Genomic DNA, 18,397 nt, shown 5'->3' with positions numbered 1-18,397 from the left:
CTTACTCTCTCTTCTTTTCAGTGCTAACTCTACCCATTCTAATCTCCCAGGAAACACATATGTAGCACACCCACCCACCCACACAGGAACACAAGTCTGTGTTTTGTTCCCCTGAAATCAATTTCTAGTGAAATGAAAGTTTTCACAGAAAAAAAAAATGCTATATTAAGCCAGAGTTGTACCCAAGATACTGAAATATATTTTTACTCTAATAATACCCTAAAACCTTTTAACTATGAAAAAGTCAACTGATAACTAAATTTCATTTAGCTTTATCAGAACTTTATTGCCTAATGTAGTGTTACACCAAATGACTAAGTTTAAAAATAAGTTTGTCCAACCACACATTTAACTGTTTTTATTTTATTCTACACAGTAGAGTGTTTTCCTAAGTTGACAAGTTCAGCATTGAGTAGAAGGAAGGAAGAAAAACAAAGGGACACTCATTAAGAAATGAAGGCAGGACTTTCCTCATGAAAACAGAAGGGCAAAAACACACCTTTCAGAGCCAGAGATTCATAGCCAGCATTTTGATAAAAGAATGAACTTTAATCCACACAGATGAATCTGAGAAATCTTCTGGGAGAGATGCCATAGATTATTGCCATAAATATTATTAGCAGACTCACAAGGCTATAATCACTGTCTGTATCCATGATACCAAGTTTCAAATTAACATGGTTATTTTATTTGTGTTCCCAAATAGGCAAATATATATATATATATATATGATTCTAGGATTATTAGTGTAGGATGGTCAGCATTTACAGGAACAAATCTGAGGGTTTAAGAGTCTACTTATTTGACCCCACAAAAAGTCCCATGGTGCCTTTGGTAAATGTTGGCTTTGGATAACATTTCTAGTTCTGCATGAAATGCTCCGTAATATCACTATTGCTTTTCAAAGTGTATTTTCCCTTTTTTCTTCATTCGCTTACCCTTTCCCCATAGTCTCGCCCTGCCAATTTTAGTCAAATGGCCTGAATGATCTGGCTGAATTTGGGAGCTTTGAGAGGGAGTCTTTCTTAAACCCAGAAACTGAGATTTCTGCTTCCTTTTTAGTTTTGCTTGGACTCTCAGATAATGGAGAACCATATCTGAGTGATCCTGAACTCAACCTTGAAATGCTAAAGTCCTTATCCAAGTTTAATCTAAGCCCAAGGAAGGCGACTAAAACTGGGCAGGTACAGCTAGTTTCAAACTGTTTGGAAGGAGACAGTCTTACTCCTTGGGCTGGGAGCTTGGATAGAGTAGAATTCTTGGGAAATATATTTGAGAAAGCACATTTTCATTCATCTTTGAGAAGGCAAGTGGAGCCAGAGAAATCTCCATTTTTACCGGCCAGCTCCTTAAAAAGAGCAAGTGTTCCGTGATTTTTGAGTGAATGGATGATGAAGGTTAATGTTACCCCTGCTCTTATCTCCTACATAAAAAGAAAAGGCCACTGGCTCTGAATGATAACAGGTCTCGTACTATAGTCTCAGGTTTTGTAAGGATAGGCCCTTCCAGATAACTGGATTTTCCAGGTATATAAATGTCAGCAAGAAGAGCCTTTCTGTTTTCAGTGCTGTCCCTCAGCCTACCTAGCTATCCCTCCTAACAAAATATTGAGCCTCTTGCTGGGCCCGCATCATCCTGAACACCGATTCTCATTTCACAACTCAGGGTCTACATTGTGGTTAGAGAGTTTAAAGAAGTCAGGCCTTTTTTTTTCGTTTTTCTTCAAATTCAGGCCTTCTTATCAGCCTGTTTATTATGATTTATAGTTTTCTCTAAAATGAAGAGAAAAAACAAATCCAGCTGGGTTTCCTGGTAATCAAAGCTCAGTTGATTCCTAGGGCACACAATAACCAGGAAATGAAGTAGAAAGTGGTCAGGAGGGGCGCCTGGGTGGCTCAGTCGGAGCCTTCAGCTCCTGTCATGATCCCGGGGTCCTGGGATCCAGCCCCACCTTACCTCGGGCTTCCTGCTCAGCCGGGAGTCTGCTTCTCCCTCTCCCTCTGCCCCTCCCCCCTGCTCATGCTCTCTCTCTCTCTCTCTCTCTCTCTCTCAAAAACAAATAAATAAAATCTTAAAAAAAAAAAAAGAAAAAAGTGGTCAGGAAAACCGCTGCCAGAAACCAGGTTTGTTGACTTTCTCATAGTGTCCAAGAGCTCCAAATTACAATTATGTATTTGGGGAGAAACGAGCCTGGGAGGATTTTGGAATTCACTCAATTATTTGAATGGAATGTTCTTTTCCAAGATATCTCCTAGTCTGTTTCTCTGGTCTCCTTCACGTTTCTGCTCAAATATCACCTTATCAGTGAGGCCTTCCCCAGTTTACGTGAAATAGCAACCTGTGTCCCGCTCCCCACCCCCGCAGCCCTCCCTCGCGCTCTTTTCTGCCGGGCCCACGACCTGTTGCACAGCTGGTCCAATGTTCACGGCACCAACGCGGCAGCCCTGCTCCTTAGCACCCTCACCATCTGATGTACGCCTTCTACTGGCTGGCTTTCCCCTCTCTCTGAGGGTAGGTATTTTTGTCTGGCTCACAGCTGTATCTCCAAGTGCCCAGAACAATGCTGGGCATATAGTAGATGCTCAGCAAATACTTACGGACGGATTAACTAATTCTAGCATCTTCTAAAGCTCTGGTCTAAGAGTTCCCAACTTTAAGGTCTTCCTGTCTCATGGGACAATCAGACCTGAATGCAAACAATTGCAATAGGATGGGATCAGAGAGCAGTGCGCTGGGATGAGATACTGGCCAGGGGCTGGTGCTTGATCGAGGATAAACCTGGATTCTAGCCTGGAACTATCCCATACATAGCTCTATGACCTTGGGCGAATTACAAAACTTCCCCGGACCACATCTTCTTGACTTGGAGATGACCAGAGTAGCACATATCTAGTCTTACGGGTCTGTGATGAGGAGCCAGGGAAGGGATGCCCACAAGTGCTGATACTCAGAAAATCTACAGGAGGTGCCTGCCGCTTTGGGTCAGAACTTTACAGAAGAGAGCCGCAGATGAGCAGAGCAGAGAGCCTAAGCCTGCCCGGTGCTGCTGGGAATGCTCGTCAGTAAGGGGACAGAGCCTGAAATAAATGAGAATCCTCTTCACCATGCATAGAGTGAAGTGCCATATTGAAATTTCCTGTGCTTAATGCATGAAACTTTTTTTAAAATGAGGACTGAATCTACTAGTGAAATGAATGCGTATTTGGGATAGGGGCTTCTCCCACCGGAAATGGGTTATTGACAAGTCTCCCAGTAACCCAATCTGGCTTCAACCTTCCCTACATCTCCATTGAGTTGCCATCCTCTCTAAACTGGAGTGTCAGGGGAAAAAGTCCAACTTGGTATTGAAATATTAGGTATTACTGCCACTCGCCACCATCCCCATCACAACCCACCATTGCTTTGGCAACAGAGGTTTGGCTAGGCAGAACATATTGTCCTTCTCAGAAAGAGTTAATTCCAGCTCTGGTTCCAGATCAGGTTCCAAATCAGAACACTAAGTCTACAAGGAAAACAAGGAGTAAATCCCCTTTTTAATCACTGGTGTATTTTTTTCCTTTCCCTCTCCCTCAGTAGATCCCAAACTATTAACAGTCTCCTTTGGACAGATCTTCCCATCCCTGCATTCAGGAATCTTTAAAGACAGTGACACACAGCTCTCGGGTTTGATCAGTTTCACAACTCATTGTGCTGTAACTTAGGTGAGTATTCTAATTGCTCTTTGGCAATTGGGAGTTGAGAATTTTGAGATGGGAGAAAGCGCTCAAGGCTAGGACTCAGCTATATAGACAGGTTTACCACTCGTCTCTTCTTATCTGCAAAACCTACGATAGTGGCATAATCAGGCTAAATGAAAAAGGGGGGGCATTATGTAAATTTGACATTATCACAATCTTTTTCAATTGATCAAGATTCTGAAGTTCCAGCCTAATAACAAACATCAGGCAATCCTTAGTAAGCTTGTGAGTCAGTGATATGACTCAAATTTTACTACTCACTCTAAAAGACTAAAAGCCATAGCAAATTGGGCAGAGATGTACAATATTAGTAACCACTAAATCATAACTAGTTGAAAGGCAACGGTTTCTTCTGGCGACAATTTGCTTTGTGTTTAAAGTAACCATTACCGCATGTTTAAGAAGGAAAAAATAAAGTAGTAAGAAGAGGAGAGGGAAAACAACTCATTTCTAATTTGAGGCCTGGCTCCACAACCGTATTTCTTAAGTTAAATTTTAAGTGCTCCCAAAAGGAGTTTTCTGGGGCGGTAGAAACGTTCTCTGCATTGGAGTGTGGATCACACAGGTGCACAAAATCTACCGAATTCTTTCCATTTAACGATCTTAAATTTTTACATCAATTTAAAGGAAAAAAATTGTGGTAGCTCACACCCTGAAAGTTATGTCTAGGAGGTACTTCCACTGGAAATATAAACCTAGGATTAAAATGGTTTTGTTTTTAATTCTGTTTAATAAACACTGCAAAAATGGCAAGGACTGTAACAACAAGAAACTGGAAAATTACCAAAGATGTGTTTGAATTTGAACTGTGTGTTTCATACGCTGTGAAAGTACCTCTCATCTAGTAGCTCACACTAAAAACCAACTTTCCATGCTAAACCTTTAGAACATGAAAGTCATAATGTCTGTACCAAAACAAATCATTAACAACCTAGTTGTTCTGAAAAACATTCTTGAGTTCTGTTTGGGTTCCTTTCCGACGGGAAAAGGTGTTCTAACTCCTTGACGCATTTACTAGGAAGTAGATACGTTGCTGGTGGCCGGGCCCTTACTCAAAGAGATAATACTTTAACATGGGCTATAAAAGCGAGACTGTTCTATGTGCTTATAGTCTGGGCTTAATGATTAATAGCACCCTCTTTTACTCTCTAGAGTCACAGTTCACCTGATAAACTTATTGACCAAATTACACTGGTTGCTCCCTACCTTCAAAGCCTCACATGGTGTGGCCTCCCTTCCTTCATCCCCTCCAGTCCACTCCATCCCTCCCAAGCACCATGGACTCTCCAGCCAGACTTTGCGTGCTGTTCTGGATTCCGCCTTCTTCACGCAAACCCCCACTCACCCTACAGATGCAGCTCGTGTTCCTTCCTCTGGGAGGCATCTGTAAGATATCGCCGTGTCCATCACAGCTCTTAGGACACCCCATTCACCACTTCCTTCCCTTAGTGCGTATCAGGCCCAGGTTTTCTATACGTTTGGTAACTTCTGCCGCCACTAGGCTGGAAGCCCCTTGAAGGCAGAGATGGTGACCATTTGTGAATCCTGAGCTTGGCACAGTATGTGGCACAGAGAGGGACTTAATAAGTAGTTAATGAATGTGGTAGATACAGGACAAAACACCAATCATATTCTAACCATTAGAAAGGATCCCAGGAGGGGCGGCTGAGTGGTGCAGTCATTTAAGAGCCCGACCCTTGATTTCGGCTCAGGTCGTGATCTCGGGGTTGTGAGGTCAATCCCCACCTCAAGCCCCACATCAGGCTCCACACTCAGCGTGGAGTCTGCTTAAGACTCTCCCTCCCTCTCCCTCTGCTCCTCCCCCACCCCGCATGCGCTCTTGGTCTCTCTCTCTCAAATAAATACATCTTTAAAAAAATAAAAAGGAAGAAAAGAAGGGATCCCAGGAGACATAAAGGACACAGTAATGGGGGAAATGCAAGAATCTGGGAGTTAGGAGAAGAGAGCTCGTGCCTAACGTTTTAGTATTACCTAAGGCTCCATCTCTAACTCTATAACCGTAACTACTGTCTCAAGGGATAACTGTTCTGACAACACAGACTGGCCACCTTAACCTTGTTTTAATTAGTTCCAAACTCTTATTATTCTTCCATCACAATCTTAAACATTATAGGAACACATTGACTAACCTACAAGGCTACGCACAACTCCAAGCAGGCCTGAACCACGCAGGGAATTTAAGATGCAGGACTTCTGAAAGGGTCAGAGGAATTATGCTTCTGAGTTTCTTGCGGTTCTTTTAAGAATGGGGCCCTTTGTTTCCCGTACCATCGCAAAATACATTAGCAAGAAGCTCTGCTGGCTGAGTACCTACTTCACTGAGGTCTGCAGTAATGCTATGCAAGCCAGCATCAAGCGATTCAATGAAGGTATGTTCACATAGAAAAAGGGACTTGAGTTTAAACCAAAAAGAACACGTGGTAGCTCATTCATTTATGACTAACTACAAGAAGTCCATTACATTATTAGTGATTCAAGCAAATGCATCAGCTTACACCCCAAGAAACTCAAACCCAGACTGATAACTTAAGAGGCTGCTTTTCGTTGCAGTAAAGGAAGTACTCACACCACTCTAGATTAAGAAGAGATTGAGAACCACTGAGTTCTGTTTGAAAACCACTGTTTGAAACAAAAGCATGGCCAAATACCAATGGCTTGAAGGACTGCAAACCCTGGGAAAAGTCAACTTTATACAGCAAACAGACGCGAGGATTAAACCAGATAAAGCACACAAACGTGCACCGCACGGAGCTGCCTGGCTACACACACTTGGTGGTTCCATCTCTCAGCTGTAAGGTGTTCAATACAGACGGAAGGGCTGAAGGGATGCCTTCTTTTGTGCCCTTTACTGAGAAAACAGCCCATACTGAAAAGCACTGTGTTAAGGACCCAGCTCAGGAAAGTCTGCGAAATAAATGGACATGCCTGGGTTGTCTGTAGTTCCCCTTTATTTTTTTTTTTTTTTTTTTTTTTTAAGATTTTATTTTATTTTTTATTTATTTGAGAGAGAATGAGAGACAGAGAGCAAGAGAGGGAGGAGGGTCAGAGGGAGAAGCAGACTCCCTGCCGAGCAGGGAGCCCGATGCGGGACTCGATCCTGGGACTCCAGGATCATGACCTGAGCCGAAGGCAGTCGCTTAACCAACTGAGCCACCCAGGCGCCCCTGTAGTTCCCCTTTAAAAAGGGGTCCATTTTCCTTCCCATGGTATTTCAAAAACACAAGTACATTTCCTACAGCTATTGGCTGAAGCGGACTTAAAAGAAACTAAACAATCTCAGTGACGTCAAATCTTCAAGAAACCAAGAAAACAATCTGCTTAATTTGCCTCCGTGAGATAGACTATTCAACTTCCAAGAATCCAACCATTCTTTGCTAGATGTTTTCATGTTTAACGGACTTATTTGTATCCCATTTCACATATGGAGTGGTGGGCTCAGGCTAAGCAAATTGTCCAAAGTCCCACACTGCATTCCAGCTCATTCTTCAGAGTCCAAGACTAGTGTTCTTTATACTGGGTCCCAAATGCCTCCTGAAGAAAGAAGCCTCCTTTTAAGACAGTTCTATGCCTTGTGAGCATGGACAGCGACAGGGCTTCAAGGTTAACATGACCAAAGAAGGCTAGCTAGCAAGCGGAAATTAAAACCCGCATGTTCCAAACACTGGGAAACACCGTGAATCAATCATACTTCTCAATACGACAATAGTTAAGAGCTCGGGTTCTTGGGCCAAAAGCGCCCAATTTCAAATTATGAATGAGCTATTTACTAGCCGTTGGACTCTGGGGAAAATTATTTAAACTCCTTAAGCCTCAGCTTCCCATCTACAACATGAAGATTAAAAAATACTGACCTACCTATCTGCCAACCTCACCCAGTTGTTGGGAGGTCAAATGAGAAATGTATGTTGGTAACTTGAAGGCTCACAAGGGTAATTTATGGGAAATACAATTCCATTTAGTCTATTGACTCAAGGGGACAACACTGCCATAAATCAAGACTGGAAGATGTATCCAATCCTGTTTATAGTGCGATTGTCAAACCTTGTCATCTTAGGTTTATGCCCACTTACAGAATCTTCTCAAATAAAGTCCAATTTGCAGTCATCTTTCCTTCCTACAAATTTAGAGATTGCTCAGAACCAGAGAGAAAAGATACAAGAGACTTCTGGCTAACCCATAACTGCTAAAGCTAATTTAATCACTGATGGGCGACGACGTTAACTCCGTTCTTTTACCACTATGCATGCAAATAAAGGAAATGTTACAAGAGCCCTAACATTTAAAAAGAAAATTTCTAAAAACATAAAATGTGGATCCTGACACATAGCAGTACCTAGTTTAATATGTAGGAGCACACAGACTTTGAATTGACAGGACACTTAACTTGGGGTTGTTTCTGTTGGCTGTAAAAGAGGTCTTAATTTTACAAACAAGGACCTAAGCAGATAAGCAAAAATTAGACAAGATAACCCTCTTTGAAATGCTACAACGGCTTCTTATTTGAAGACTTATCACTTAATGTAATAATCACAAGTTATTAAGAGAGCACTCATCTGCCTTAGTGATGATCTAGAGAACCAGTCTCTAAACATTTTTGATTAGTGTACCCCTATCAACAGAATACATCCCCAATCTATGTGTATTTGTTTATAAAATATACCATGTGCTTGTACACACACACACGTGCAAAAATACTTTAAGAGAATGACATAAAGGTACTCTGGAGATCACCTATCTAGAGAATTATTAAAACTAAATATACCCAGAAATGACCATGTCTTCTGTTAGGATTTGAAACAATAATTAGTTTGATGTGATAGTCTCCAAAGACAGGAATGCAGTAAACTCCACCGTTGTTTCCTGCCTGGTGGTCTCTATCGTGATGTTAGGAGTCTGGCCGACACTTAATCACCCTTCTGTCTTCAGGAGTGGGGTCACAAATGGCCTTCACAACTTAAAGGTACAAGGAAAGAGGCTAATAATCAAGTAGTTTATAACAGCTTAAAAAATATTTTCCCTTTATAAAATACATAGACATTAAGCATTATATTTGAATTTCTTTAAAAATGCCTTTAGGAGCATGGTTTCTTTTTGCTTCCCATCCATTCCTCCCCCAAGCCCAGTTTCCACTTAGCATGGGCCATAAACCTTACTACCACTTTGACCTGCATATTCACAAACAGTGCAGACTTTGTCCCAGATTCATGAATTACAGAATCCTTACAATAATAGTATTTCTTTTCCCAAACTCTCTGCCAAATGACTTTGCTGCACAAACCTCTAGATATTCAACATTAAAATGATAAATTATCATGAAAAGGCTCCTATAAAAGTCAGAAGCTGAACTCCAAAATATTCCTTGTGAGATTATTCAACTGCGAAATGACAGAAAACACTTACAAAAATTGAAAATCCTTAACTGGAAATTAAATGGGAAGCCTTATTATTTTTCTATCATTTGACACATTGAACAATACCAAAAGAAACGAGCTAGCTAAGGTAAAACTGCGGTCAAAAGACTGGTCCACAAATTAATTGTTGAGGAAATGGTGTCAGTCCTCACTCTTGATACAACCTAAGGCTTACTTGCTTAGGAGCACCGTAAAGCTACATAATGTAACATCTGGTTTAATGTTTCTTCACTTTATGCTTTTCTCAGAAAAAAGAAATATATATATATATCTCAAGATTTATGGAAATAGCCAGAAACTGTAACTCATCACATATAAATTCCTCTGGCCTATCTGCATTAATATAAATGACTTCAGGATTCAGTTAAGCAGCTTAGTTTGGTTAGTAGTACAAACTATTTTACTACAAAAGTTTTTCATACTGTTATTATGTTCCAAACATGAAAAATAAAGGATTACCGTATTTTAACAGAAGCCATGTACAAAAGTTCAGGTGCAGACTGAAATGGGACTGAACAATCGAAGTCCCTATGCCTTCAGATAAAGAAGAAATCTATTGTTTCAGACAATCCGAAACAAAACTATTGGTAAATTCTCCCCACAGCTTATCAATAACATCTTATCACATTAGCTGAAACAGGGGTGCAAAGGGGAGAGGAATGATCTTTAAACTTTAATATATAGTATACTGTTTTAACCTTTAGTTACTAAACACCAGAATAGTCAGGAATACTGCTTCCTTTTAACAGGAAGGCCAATTCCAAGATCTGTAATCCCTAGACAAAACAAAATTCCTTGCAACTGCTAACAGTGACTTGAGGAAATAATTTGTGCAACTGTACCAGAAAGCCATTTTCTAGCGGCCTTTGCAGTCTATTAATGTAGAAATATTGTCAATGAAGGGTACGGACAGACAAGGGACTCCCGTTCCAGACTGAAGAGGAAGACAGCCACATTATCCTGCATGAACTAGGGGAAGCCTTGCTTCAGCATTATGGAGCAAGACAGTACTTACATTTGGAGAAAAGGAAGTACTGTTAAAACTACCCATTAAAATTCAGAAAGTAACACCCCTAAACATATTGCCAATAATTATGAACTCTTGGTGCCAATTGCAATTAATGATTTTGAAAGCAGTCATCCTCTCTTGAAAGGATTTCTGAGAAACTATCTTTTCGCTCAGGCAGTATAAAAGCCTTTTCAATTATCACTATTGCATTTCTTAAAAGCACACAGAAATGATGACATGTGCAGGTCTGGCACACACCTGCGTGTGCATACAGCAGACACACAAATGTTTCCATCAACAGAGCTAGGCAAAACACTCCCCAGAAGCAATGAATGAGACATCTCAAACAAACAGCTACTGTACTGTAGACAATTGTCTGGGCAATATAAGGTTAAGGTCACAGCAAACAGCCAGATGCTAGGTCTCAGGGATGCTTGCAAGCCTTTTTAAAGAGGAACTTAACAGCTCTTTACATGCCAGACCTCACCTAAACTCTAAAATGAAATGTCTATTAAGTGTTCTTCCTACCGCATTTCTTTTTAAGCACCTAAAAGTCAGATGTCAAAATCTTCAAAACTTATTTTCCATCTGAGAATAGGTTCTATGACACAGTTTTAGGTACTAGAATATATTCAACTCTCTGGATACTTCGCCTTTGATTCCAATGATTTAGTATGCAGAACTTTATCCATCACCTGGCTTCAAAGGAGTTACCAGATGCGACGCAGTTGGCAAACACCCGTCATCAGAACTGGGGTGAGACCGGGGTAAAGACTCTACTACCAGTTGTTTTACTGCACGTTCAAATCTGAAAAACTGGGAGACTTTCTCAAAGAACACACTGAAAAATAAAACCATAATAATTGGCAAGGGGGTTCCATGTGCTGTGGTTATTATAATGCAAATGCCCAAGAATGGCCTATAAAGTACACACACACAGCCTGTATTCTAAATACCTGCGTATTCAGCTGTATATTCCTGTGTAGTCTACAAAATCAGTCATTAATAAATCCCCAAATTTGGCTCTACTGATTTCAAGTAATTGACTTCAAGTAACCTAAATTGTGAAATATTTCGTGTACATGTTTACATAAATAGCTCCCAAAAAAGCCACTCTATGGTAAGTCACTTAACTGTGTAGAGAAAAACTCAAAATTCCCCACTTTCAATTTCCACTGAAGAACCATGTTATCCTCTACAACCAAAGAATTACCAACAAGTTTTTATCATATGCGGTAGTGATCTACACTCCAGCACTCAATGTTTCATTTAGGTTCTTAGAATTTACCTGAAACAGAACTCTGAAAATGAGGAATCAAAAACTCACATTTCAACTTTTGAGAATAAAAATTCATAAACATACCTTTTGTTGAATTCCAGCTTAAGTGATTTTTATGTAAATCTTGCAGCTGATGAAAAGCAAAAAGCAACCAATCCCTGCAGTGATTATTAGTCTGTTCTTTAAGACTATGGGTCATCTGCCCCAGGATTTTCTAATTGAACAAGAATTCCATGGGGCAAAGTAATTGTTTCTCAAAGGTGGGCCAGAATGGACCCAACGATCTTCACTTCAACGGGGAAGCAATGACATGCAAATTCTGAGTATCACTTTGTTTGGTAGATGTTACCTTTGTCTCTTATCCTCATTTCATGAGATTAGCCTGGGAATGTGTCCATGTTTTGACTTTAGAGATCAAAAAAAAAAAAAAAAAAAAAGTTACCCTGTGTTTCCTCTAACACCTAAATATGTATACACAGATCCTCTTCACTCCTAGCAAATGTTTTTCAGCATGACCAGTGTGCAACTGACATTCACATAGCTTATAGAACCTAAGTCTTCTGAGAAACATATCTTTTATAGCTGAACCTCTATAATCATGACAAGAGATTGATTAAAATGCCAAGATAAGAAACAATTTATTATAGAGAGAAGAAAAATTTCTCATCCAAAATATAGAAATCTGTACAACTTTGCCACAATCAATATACATGAACTGTACAAATTTACACCAGTTCATAATTTACCAAATAAAAGATGACTAACAAAGTTCACAAAATAGATGGTGGTTTGTGGAAAAGACTTTTACCCAATTAAGTACAAGGAAAGTTACAAACCAGACCTCCACTTTCTAAAAATAAGAAGTTTACTCAGTCTTAGAAAACTACAAGCTAGCAAATGTACAGAGAGCTGGCTGGTGCTAACACCACAGTTGAGACAGTGTCTTTTTAAGGGTCTTTTTAAAAGCCTGTTGCCATGGCGGATTCTGGTCACTTGTTACTCTCAAGGCCAAAAACACAATACAAGGTCTGACCATTTCCCCAGGTCATGCTTACTAGGTTTGTCTTATGTACATTTATACATATTTAAGTGCTAGGTAAAAGTCTTGTCAAAATTTCCAGTACTACCATGTTTAAAATGTTGAGCTTTCCTATTGAGCTGCCAAAAAAGTTAACAATTTTCAAGTGTAATAGTGCAAATTTCCTCTGCAAGATCTACTGCAGAGAAAGGTTCTTTGAAATACAGATTTGCCTTAAAGGGGTTGATGGAAAAAATTTAGGTATAACATCTGGGAGAAACTGAAACCACCCTAGGACTTCACTCCCTAGCAAATAAAGTGATCATTTACTTGGACTCACAGGCTATTAAATCATTGAAAGGTACTGTCCAAACTATGGCACTGTCACTTTAAAAAATTTTTTTTTTACCATTCTATCTTGTGCCAGATCTTCACAGCTGTGACATGGTTTAAATTCCATAATCCATCCCCAAGAGGAGCCCACCCAAAGCAAAAATCAAATTTATCCATCCATTATAAGATGATCCATCCACAGACTATATCTTAACCTGATACAGTCATCATATTGTAGTTTTTGGAAGGGCTGGTTCTGCCCAAGAGAAGTTCCTCCTTACAGCTGATTCTGCTGTCTACCATTTGCACGTTGGTGCTGTTTTGAGTGCTACCTCCTGCTGGTGAGGCTTCATACAGCACGCAGATGGAGCCATCCTCTCCGATTCTGTAGGACACTTCGTAGGGGTCAACCCAGAGTGTGAGTTCACTTGGGAGAAGCCTGAACAGCTCCTGACTGCTCAGTCCAATCCGCTGTGCTGCCTGTCCAATCAGAGGATCCATTTTATGGTTGATGCGAATACAACGGTAACCTGATCCCTTGCACGGCTTTTCTGGGAACCAGTGATGTTTATAATGTTCTATAGGGGGAAAAAAAACAAAAAACAGAGAAACAATGCTTTAGATCGTTACTGTTAGATCCCGCTGTAGCTTCCTTCTTCCGCTGGCTCCTTTGAGAAGTGAAAAATTTAAACGATCAACTTTTAAAAATGCCCAGCATCGCTCTCGCCGCTGTGCGTGTGCGGGGCTGGGGAAAGAGCGGGCAAGGCTTTAGAAACAACACAGTAGCATGGGACAAAACAATCTCCAGGAACCAACCGGTCGAGCCGCCAAAACAGGAATCGGGCGCGCGGCCTCGGCTGGCCGGGCAGCCGGCTGGCACCGGCGGCCAGGCGGGAACCTGTTTACTTTCTCCACCCCACCCCAGCCGCACACAATGGGGTTTATGGCTTTGGAGGAGAAGCGCCACCGGACTGTTAACCCCGAAGGGAAGAAAAACAAGCAACCCTAAACCACGCTCTGGGCAGGGCCGTAACTGAACCGGTGACAAATGCGATGATTAATGGTCAGAGGTAGGAGGCGCGGGGAGACAGCACGTCCGTCCCGGGCTGGCCCCGGGGCAGCGGCGCGGTTTCCCACCCCCGGGCCGGGCCGCCGAGCCCACAACGGTTGGAGGGGGCTGGGGGAGGGGGCGTCGAACCAACCCCAGCCCCGCAGTTCCTTTGTCCCCAAATCCGCGGACGGTCCGAGGACCGCGGCTCCCGCCTCAGTGGCTGTAGTTTCTTTGTTGTGCGCCTGTTTCCTTCTCCCCTCGGTGGGCCAGCCGTGGGGGGAGGGGGCGCCCTCGGCCCAGCCCCCAAACCCTCGCCGGGACCCGCCGTGAGCGGCCACCTAGCGCGCCAGCCCGGGTCCCGCGGCGGGACCCGAGCGCTGCCCGCCCGGGGCAGAACCGTGGCTCCCGCGGCCCCGACGGCTCGGCCCGCCTCCCGCCCAGGGTGTGCGGTCCGCGTCCGCCCGGCGCCCCTCGCACTCCCGCCGCAGCCGGCTCACCTGCCAGCAGCTCCTGCAGGCTCTGGCTGAAGGTCTGCAGCTGTCGCTCGCTCGTGAGCCCCTTGGTGCGGAGGAACTTGGAGATGAAGGACACGGCAGCGGCGATCTCGCCTATCATGGTGGCGGCCCGGCTGTAGAAGGGATGCATGGGGGCGGCGGGCGGGGGCGGCCCGGGGCGGCCGGGGCTCGGCGGCGCGGCCCCGACGGCGGAGCGGCCACCCCGGGCTCCCTCGCAGGTCAGAGGGCTGAGAAGAAGAAAGGGCGGGAGGGGCGGACAGCTACTTTTTTTTTTCTCCTTTATAGTAAAAAAGTTATTTTCACGACAGGAAGCGGCAGGCGAGAGGAAGAGACGAGCGACGGCGGCCTGGTCACATCGCTCGGACTTCCCCAGCCGCCTCCGCGTCCAGCTCCCCAGCCTCCGAAGCTCCCAACAGTTGCATTTCCAGCTCGGAGGGGCGAAGACACACAGGCGCCGTGCAGTAGCTTTTATAGCGCCGCGGAAAGGAAGTGGCGTAGCTGGAGTATGACGGCCGACTGCAGCCAATCCGGAGATCGCACCATTGTGACGCAGCAGATTCGGAGCCGGAGGGGGCGGGAAAAGGGAGCAGGGGGCGGATGCAGAGACCGGGAAGAGAGGGAGGAGCTGACGTAATCCGCTTGTAAACAAATAAACTCCCGAGCGGCGGCCGGAGACCGGCGGGCTGTGGCCAGGGGACCGAGCCGAGCGAGGGCGCGCGTGTGAAAGCCCCGCCCCAGCCCTAGCTCCTCCTTCCCGCTTCCGCAACTCCGGGCCCAGCGCCAGGGCATCCTCTGCGAAAGTGCGCTGCCTGGGCTCGCTCGCCGGGAGGCTCAGTGCTGGGCAGTAAAAGCCGCTTTGCTTAGGCTGTCCGCGCGCGCGGATCCCGTCCCCGCTCCGGTCTAAGAGGCTGGATCACCAAGCTGGAGGCGTGTGCGGCGCAGCGCGGTTCGGGTCCCGTGCCAAAGGTGCGGGGACGCTCAGCCGGGGTGCGGAGAAAGTGGAGCCAGCGGACCTTTGCGGGTCTTTCTGCAACCCCAGGGAGTCGGGGTCTCGTAGTAGAAGCGCTGCCAATTCCAGGGAGGCGATCCTGCTCCACCCTCGGGGAGGAGTGGGGGGGTGTCTTTGTAAAGTTTAATTGCAAAATAAATAAAAGGTTAGTAAGCCTTTTATGGTTGCTGTTTCAGTAACTTCTGGAGGTAAACGAGGAGTGGAGACCTTACAGGATCCAACTTAGTGCTGATAAATGTAGTAACGCGGATTCTGTCAAGTTTAAGCTGTAGGAGGTTGGGGAGGGGAGTTGCATAATGCATTTTACACCGTGTATACGCTAACCAGAGATTCTTTTTTTAGAGAATAACTGTCGGGCCCTTAGAGTTCTGCTGCTCATTATAAAAACAGAAGAAAATAAAGATTAAATTTGAAGCTTGTGAAAGTATTAGTCGTAGACGTTTGAGTTTACTGGAAACCTTACTTGCAAAACTAGAAAAAAAAAGTGACGGTTGTACTATGGCTTGAGCCTGCTAAAACGATTAAGCCTAAGAGAGGGTTAACCCTAACTCCATTAAGGAGGAGGAAAAAAAAAAAAAAAAGATGGTGAGTGGGGCAGATGGAGAAAGCAAACAAGAGGCAGAAGTTGAACTCTACCAGATGGAAATAAATATCCTGAGTTTTGTTGGTCATCAGTATTGCAAAACACACCACTTTGAGTTGTGTGTGTGTGTGTGTGTGTGTGTGTTTAAAATACTGAGCCGAAGGGTACAGAAATGAAGCAAAAGTAGGACGTTATAAAGCAGAGGGAGAAAACGTTTTATTGTTTAAATGAAATATTTAAAACTGGGTTTGAAAGAACAACTTATAGATTATTTTTTTCATTCATACGCAATAATTAGTTACATGTGACCTAAGTTAAATACTTTAAAGATGGTATTGTTAAAAGCATTGACTTTTGTGAATGTCTTAATTTTCTTTGGATGAGTGCATCAAAAATAATGGTAAATAAGGTACGTTTTTTCCTTTTAGGACTTTTCAGATAGAACTGTGCTTTAAAATAGGCGTCATGGTAATTCACTGAGGACATGAAACCTCTTTTACTACTCAAAAAGGAGACAGGGAAACAGAAGTAAATTCTTAAAATCACAATAGTCCTAGCACAAGATCTCCTGATATCCCTCCTAACTCCACCCACCCTTAATCTGCTCCGTTCATTTCCTTCACGTTATCAGTCATTTGAGCATTAGATGAGAAATCAAATGAAGGTTTTTCTCCTCCAAGCCTGGTCTCCAACTTGGACTCCTGATAATTCTGAGCTTCATTTGACTCCTCTGAAATTCAAACAATTTATGAAGTTAACAAAATGCTAGCATTTGAACTCAGACTTGTTTCCCAAGGGCACATTCTCTCCACTTTTAACTGCCTTCCCAGGCAGTGGCTGGACCCCTTCTGAAAGCTTTTTAAAATCAGTTGAATAGGGTTACCAGAAAGTTAAACTCACCCCCACACTGTTTTTTTATCATATGTGTATGTTTCCCTCCTTAAATCATTCTTTGAAGTGACAAGTGGATTTAAGAATTTACTCTTCTACCTGGGGAGTCTAGGGAGAACTCAGAGAAAGAACTGGAAATAAATATTGGTCCTAAATGCAAGCTTTAGATAGTGCACAATGTTAATTACTAACAGTTTTCAATTCTGGACATATATATGTTTAATAGTATTTTTCCAGAGGTTTAGTCAGGTTCTTCCCATCTATAAAGCAAGCTGGTGTTTCTCAACAGCTTTTGAATTATAGAGGCACTTTCTCATTTTGCTGTTAGCTTAAACTATAGGGCAGTCTCAACTACAGTTGACCCTTGAAAAACGCAGGTATTAGAGGCAAAGAGCCACAAGCAATCAAATCCACATATTACTTTGGACTCCCCCAAAACTTAACTATTCATAGCCTATTGCAGACCAGAAGCCTTACCAATAACATAAAGTCAATTAACACGTATTTTGTATATTTTTATACAATGTATTCTTATAATAAAGTAATGCTGAGAAAAGAAAATGTTATTAAAATCGTAAGAGAAGATACATTTATAATATAGTATAGTATATAAAAAACTCCTATAAGTAGACCTGCGCAGCTCGAACCTGTGTATTTGAAGGGTCAACTGTCTTGACAAACCCAACTCTCTTGGCTGTGTGTAAGAGGCAAGTTACTTGCTTCTCTGCATTCTATTTCCTTCAGAAACTTAAAGGTTGTTGTGAGGACTAAGTAGAATAATTATAGAGACTATTTAGCACTCTCTCTGGCACTAAGGAAGCATCCAAATATATATATTAGCTGGCTTATATTGTCATCAGGCAATTTGATAATATCAAATTTATTTCCCAAACCTAGAAAAATTTAAATCAAAGCACTAAAAACAAACAAACAAAATTTGGGAATTCTATCAAAGCAAATCCAGAAAATGAACCTGGGTTTCAAAATAAGTTTGCAAGTAAAAGCACAAACGTCAGGTGTTTGTAAAGAGTGCTTAGAAGTTCAGAAAGTTCTATCTATAGAGGTAACTATTGGACAACTAACTAGAATTCCAAAGGGCCGGGGATTTATATTCCCATCCCTCAGCTCAACTGTTACTAGAACAGTTTGCTCTGGACTAACAAATCAGAGCAACCTGGACACTTTTTGAGTATTCTGTTTTTTAACCAAAAAGAGAAAGAGAGAAAAAAAAAATAAACATTTACATAGGGTAGGAGAATGAACTTCTTTATTTCATAGACTAGTGAAATTTAAGGATGAACACAAGGTTGAAAATGTTTTATTTTGCCAAAGATTTTTTTTAAAAAAAAATCACATTACCATCTGCTATCACTATCATTTTGGGAAAAGGATGACATTTTAACATCCTCAAAGTCGGAAAGGTACCCATGTTAGGATAAAGCATGGTCTTTTTAATTGAATAAATCTTAAGTCACTAAATGCCACTTTTTGAATGCCATCATGGTCTGCATTTGGGAACTCATCTAAACTATTTATCTAT

At 42.4% G+C, this 18,397-nt stretch overlaps 1 protein-coding gene across 19 annotated transcripts in view; it reads right to left on the bottom strand.

The window, feature by feature from the left end:
• The window catches only part of BTG1 (BTG anti-proliferation factor 1), an 85,148-nt gene extending 70,318 nt beyond the window's left edge, over positions 1–14,830 (bottom strand). For 7 of the 19 annotated variants that reach the window (XR_010411405.1, XR_010411406.1, XR_010411407.1 and 4 more), the window contains exons 1-6: positions 14,357–14,830; positions 13,141–13,386; positions 11,542–11,862; positions 10,874–11,019; positions 8,521–9,703; positions 5,083–5,249 (exon numbers count right to left, since the gene is read on the bottom strand). Coding sequence is in view for 4 of the 19 variants with exons in the window: in XM_045872864.3 (XP_045728820.1) it covers positions 13,019–13,386; positions 14,357–14,504 (516 nt within the window). In the remaining 15 variants the exon portion in view is untranslated. Of the gene's footprint in view, positions 1–5,082; positions 5,250–8,520; positions 9,704–10,873; positions 11,020–11,541; positions 11,863–12,070; positions 13,387–14,356 lie in introns of those variants that run through there. The other 12 variants (XR_010411416.1, XR_010411414.1, XR_010411415.1 and 9 more) reach the window with 6 other exon arrangements.
• Positions 14,831–18,397: the final 3,567 nt, after the last annotated feature.

Source organism: Mirounga angustirostris, unplaced genomic scaffold (genome assembly GCF_029215605.1).
Source record: "Mirounga angustirostris isolate CCGP_5_RB_7025 unplaced genomic scaffold, mMirAng1.0.hap1 SCAF_5, whole genome shotgun sequence".
Taxonomy (NCBI): domain Eukaryota; kingdom Metazoa; phylum Chordata; class Mammalia; order Carnivora; family Phocidae; genus Mirounga; species Mirounga angustirostris.
This window is presented reverse-complemented; position numbering and strand designations above follow the sequence as displayed.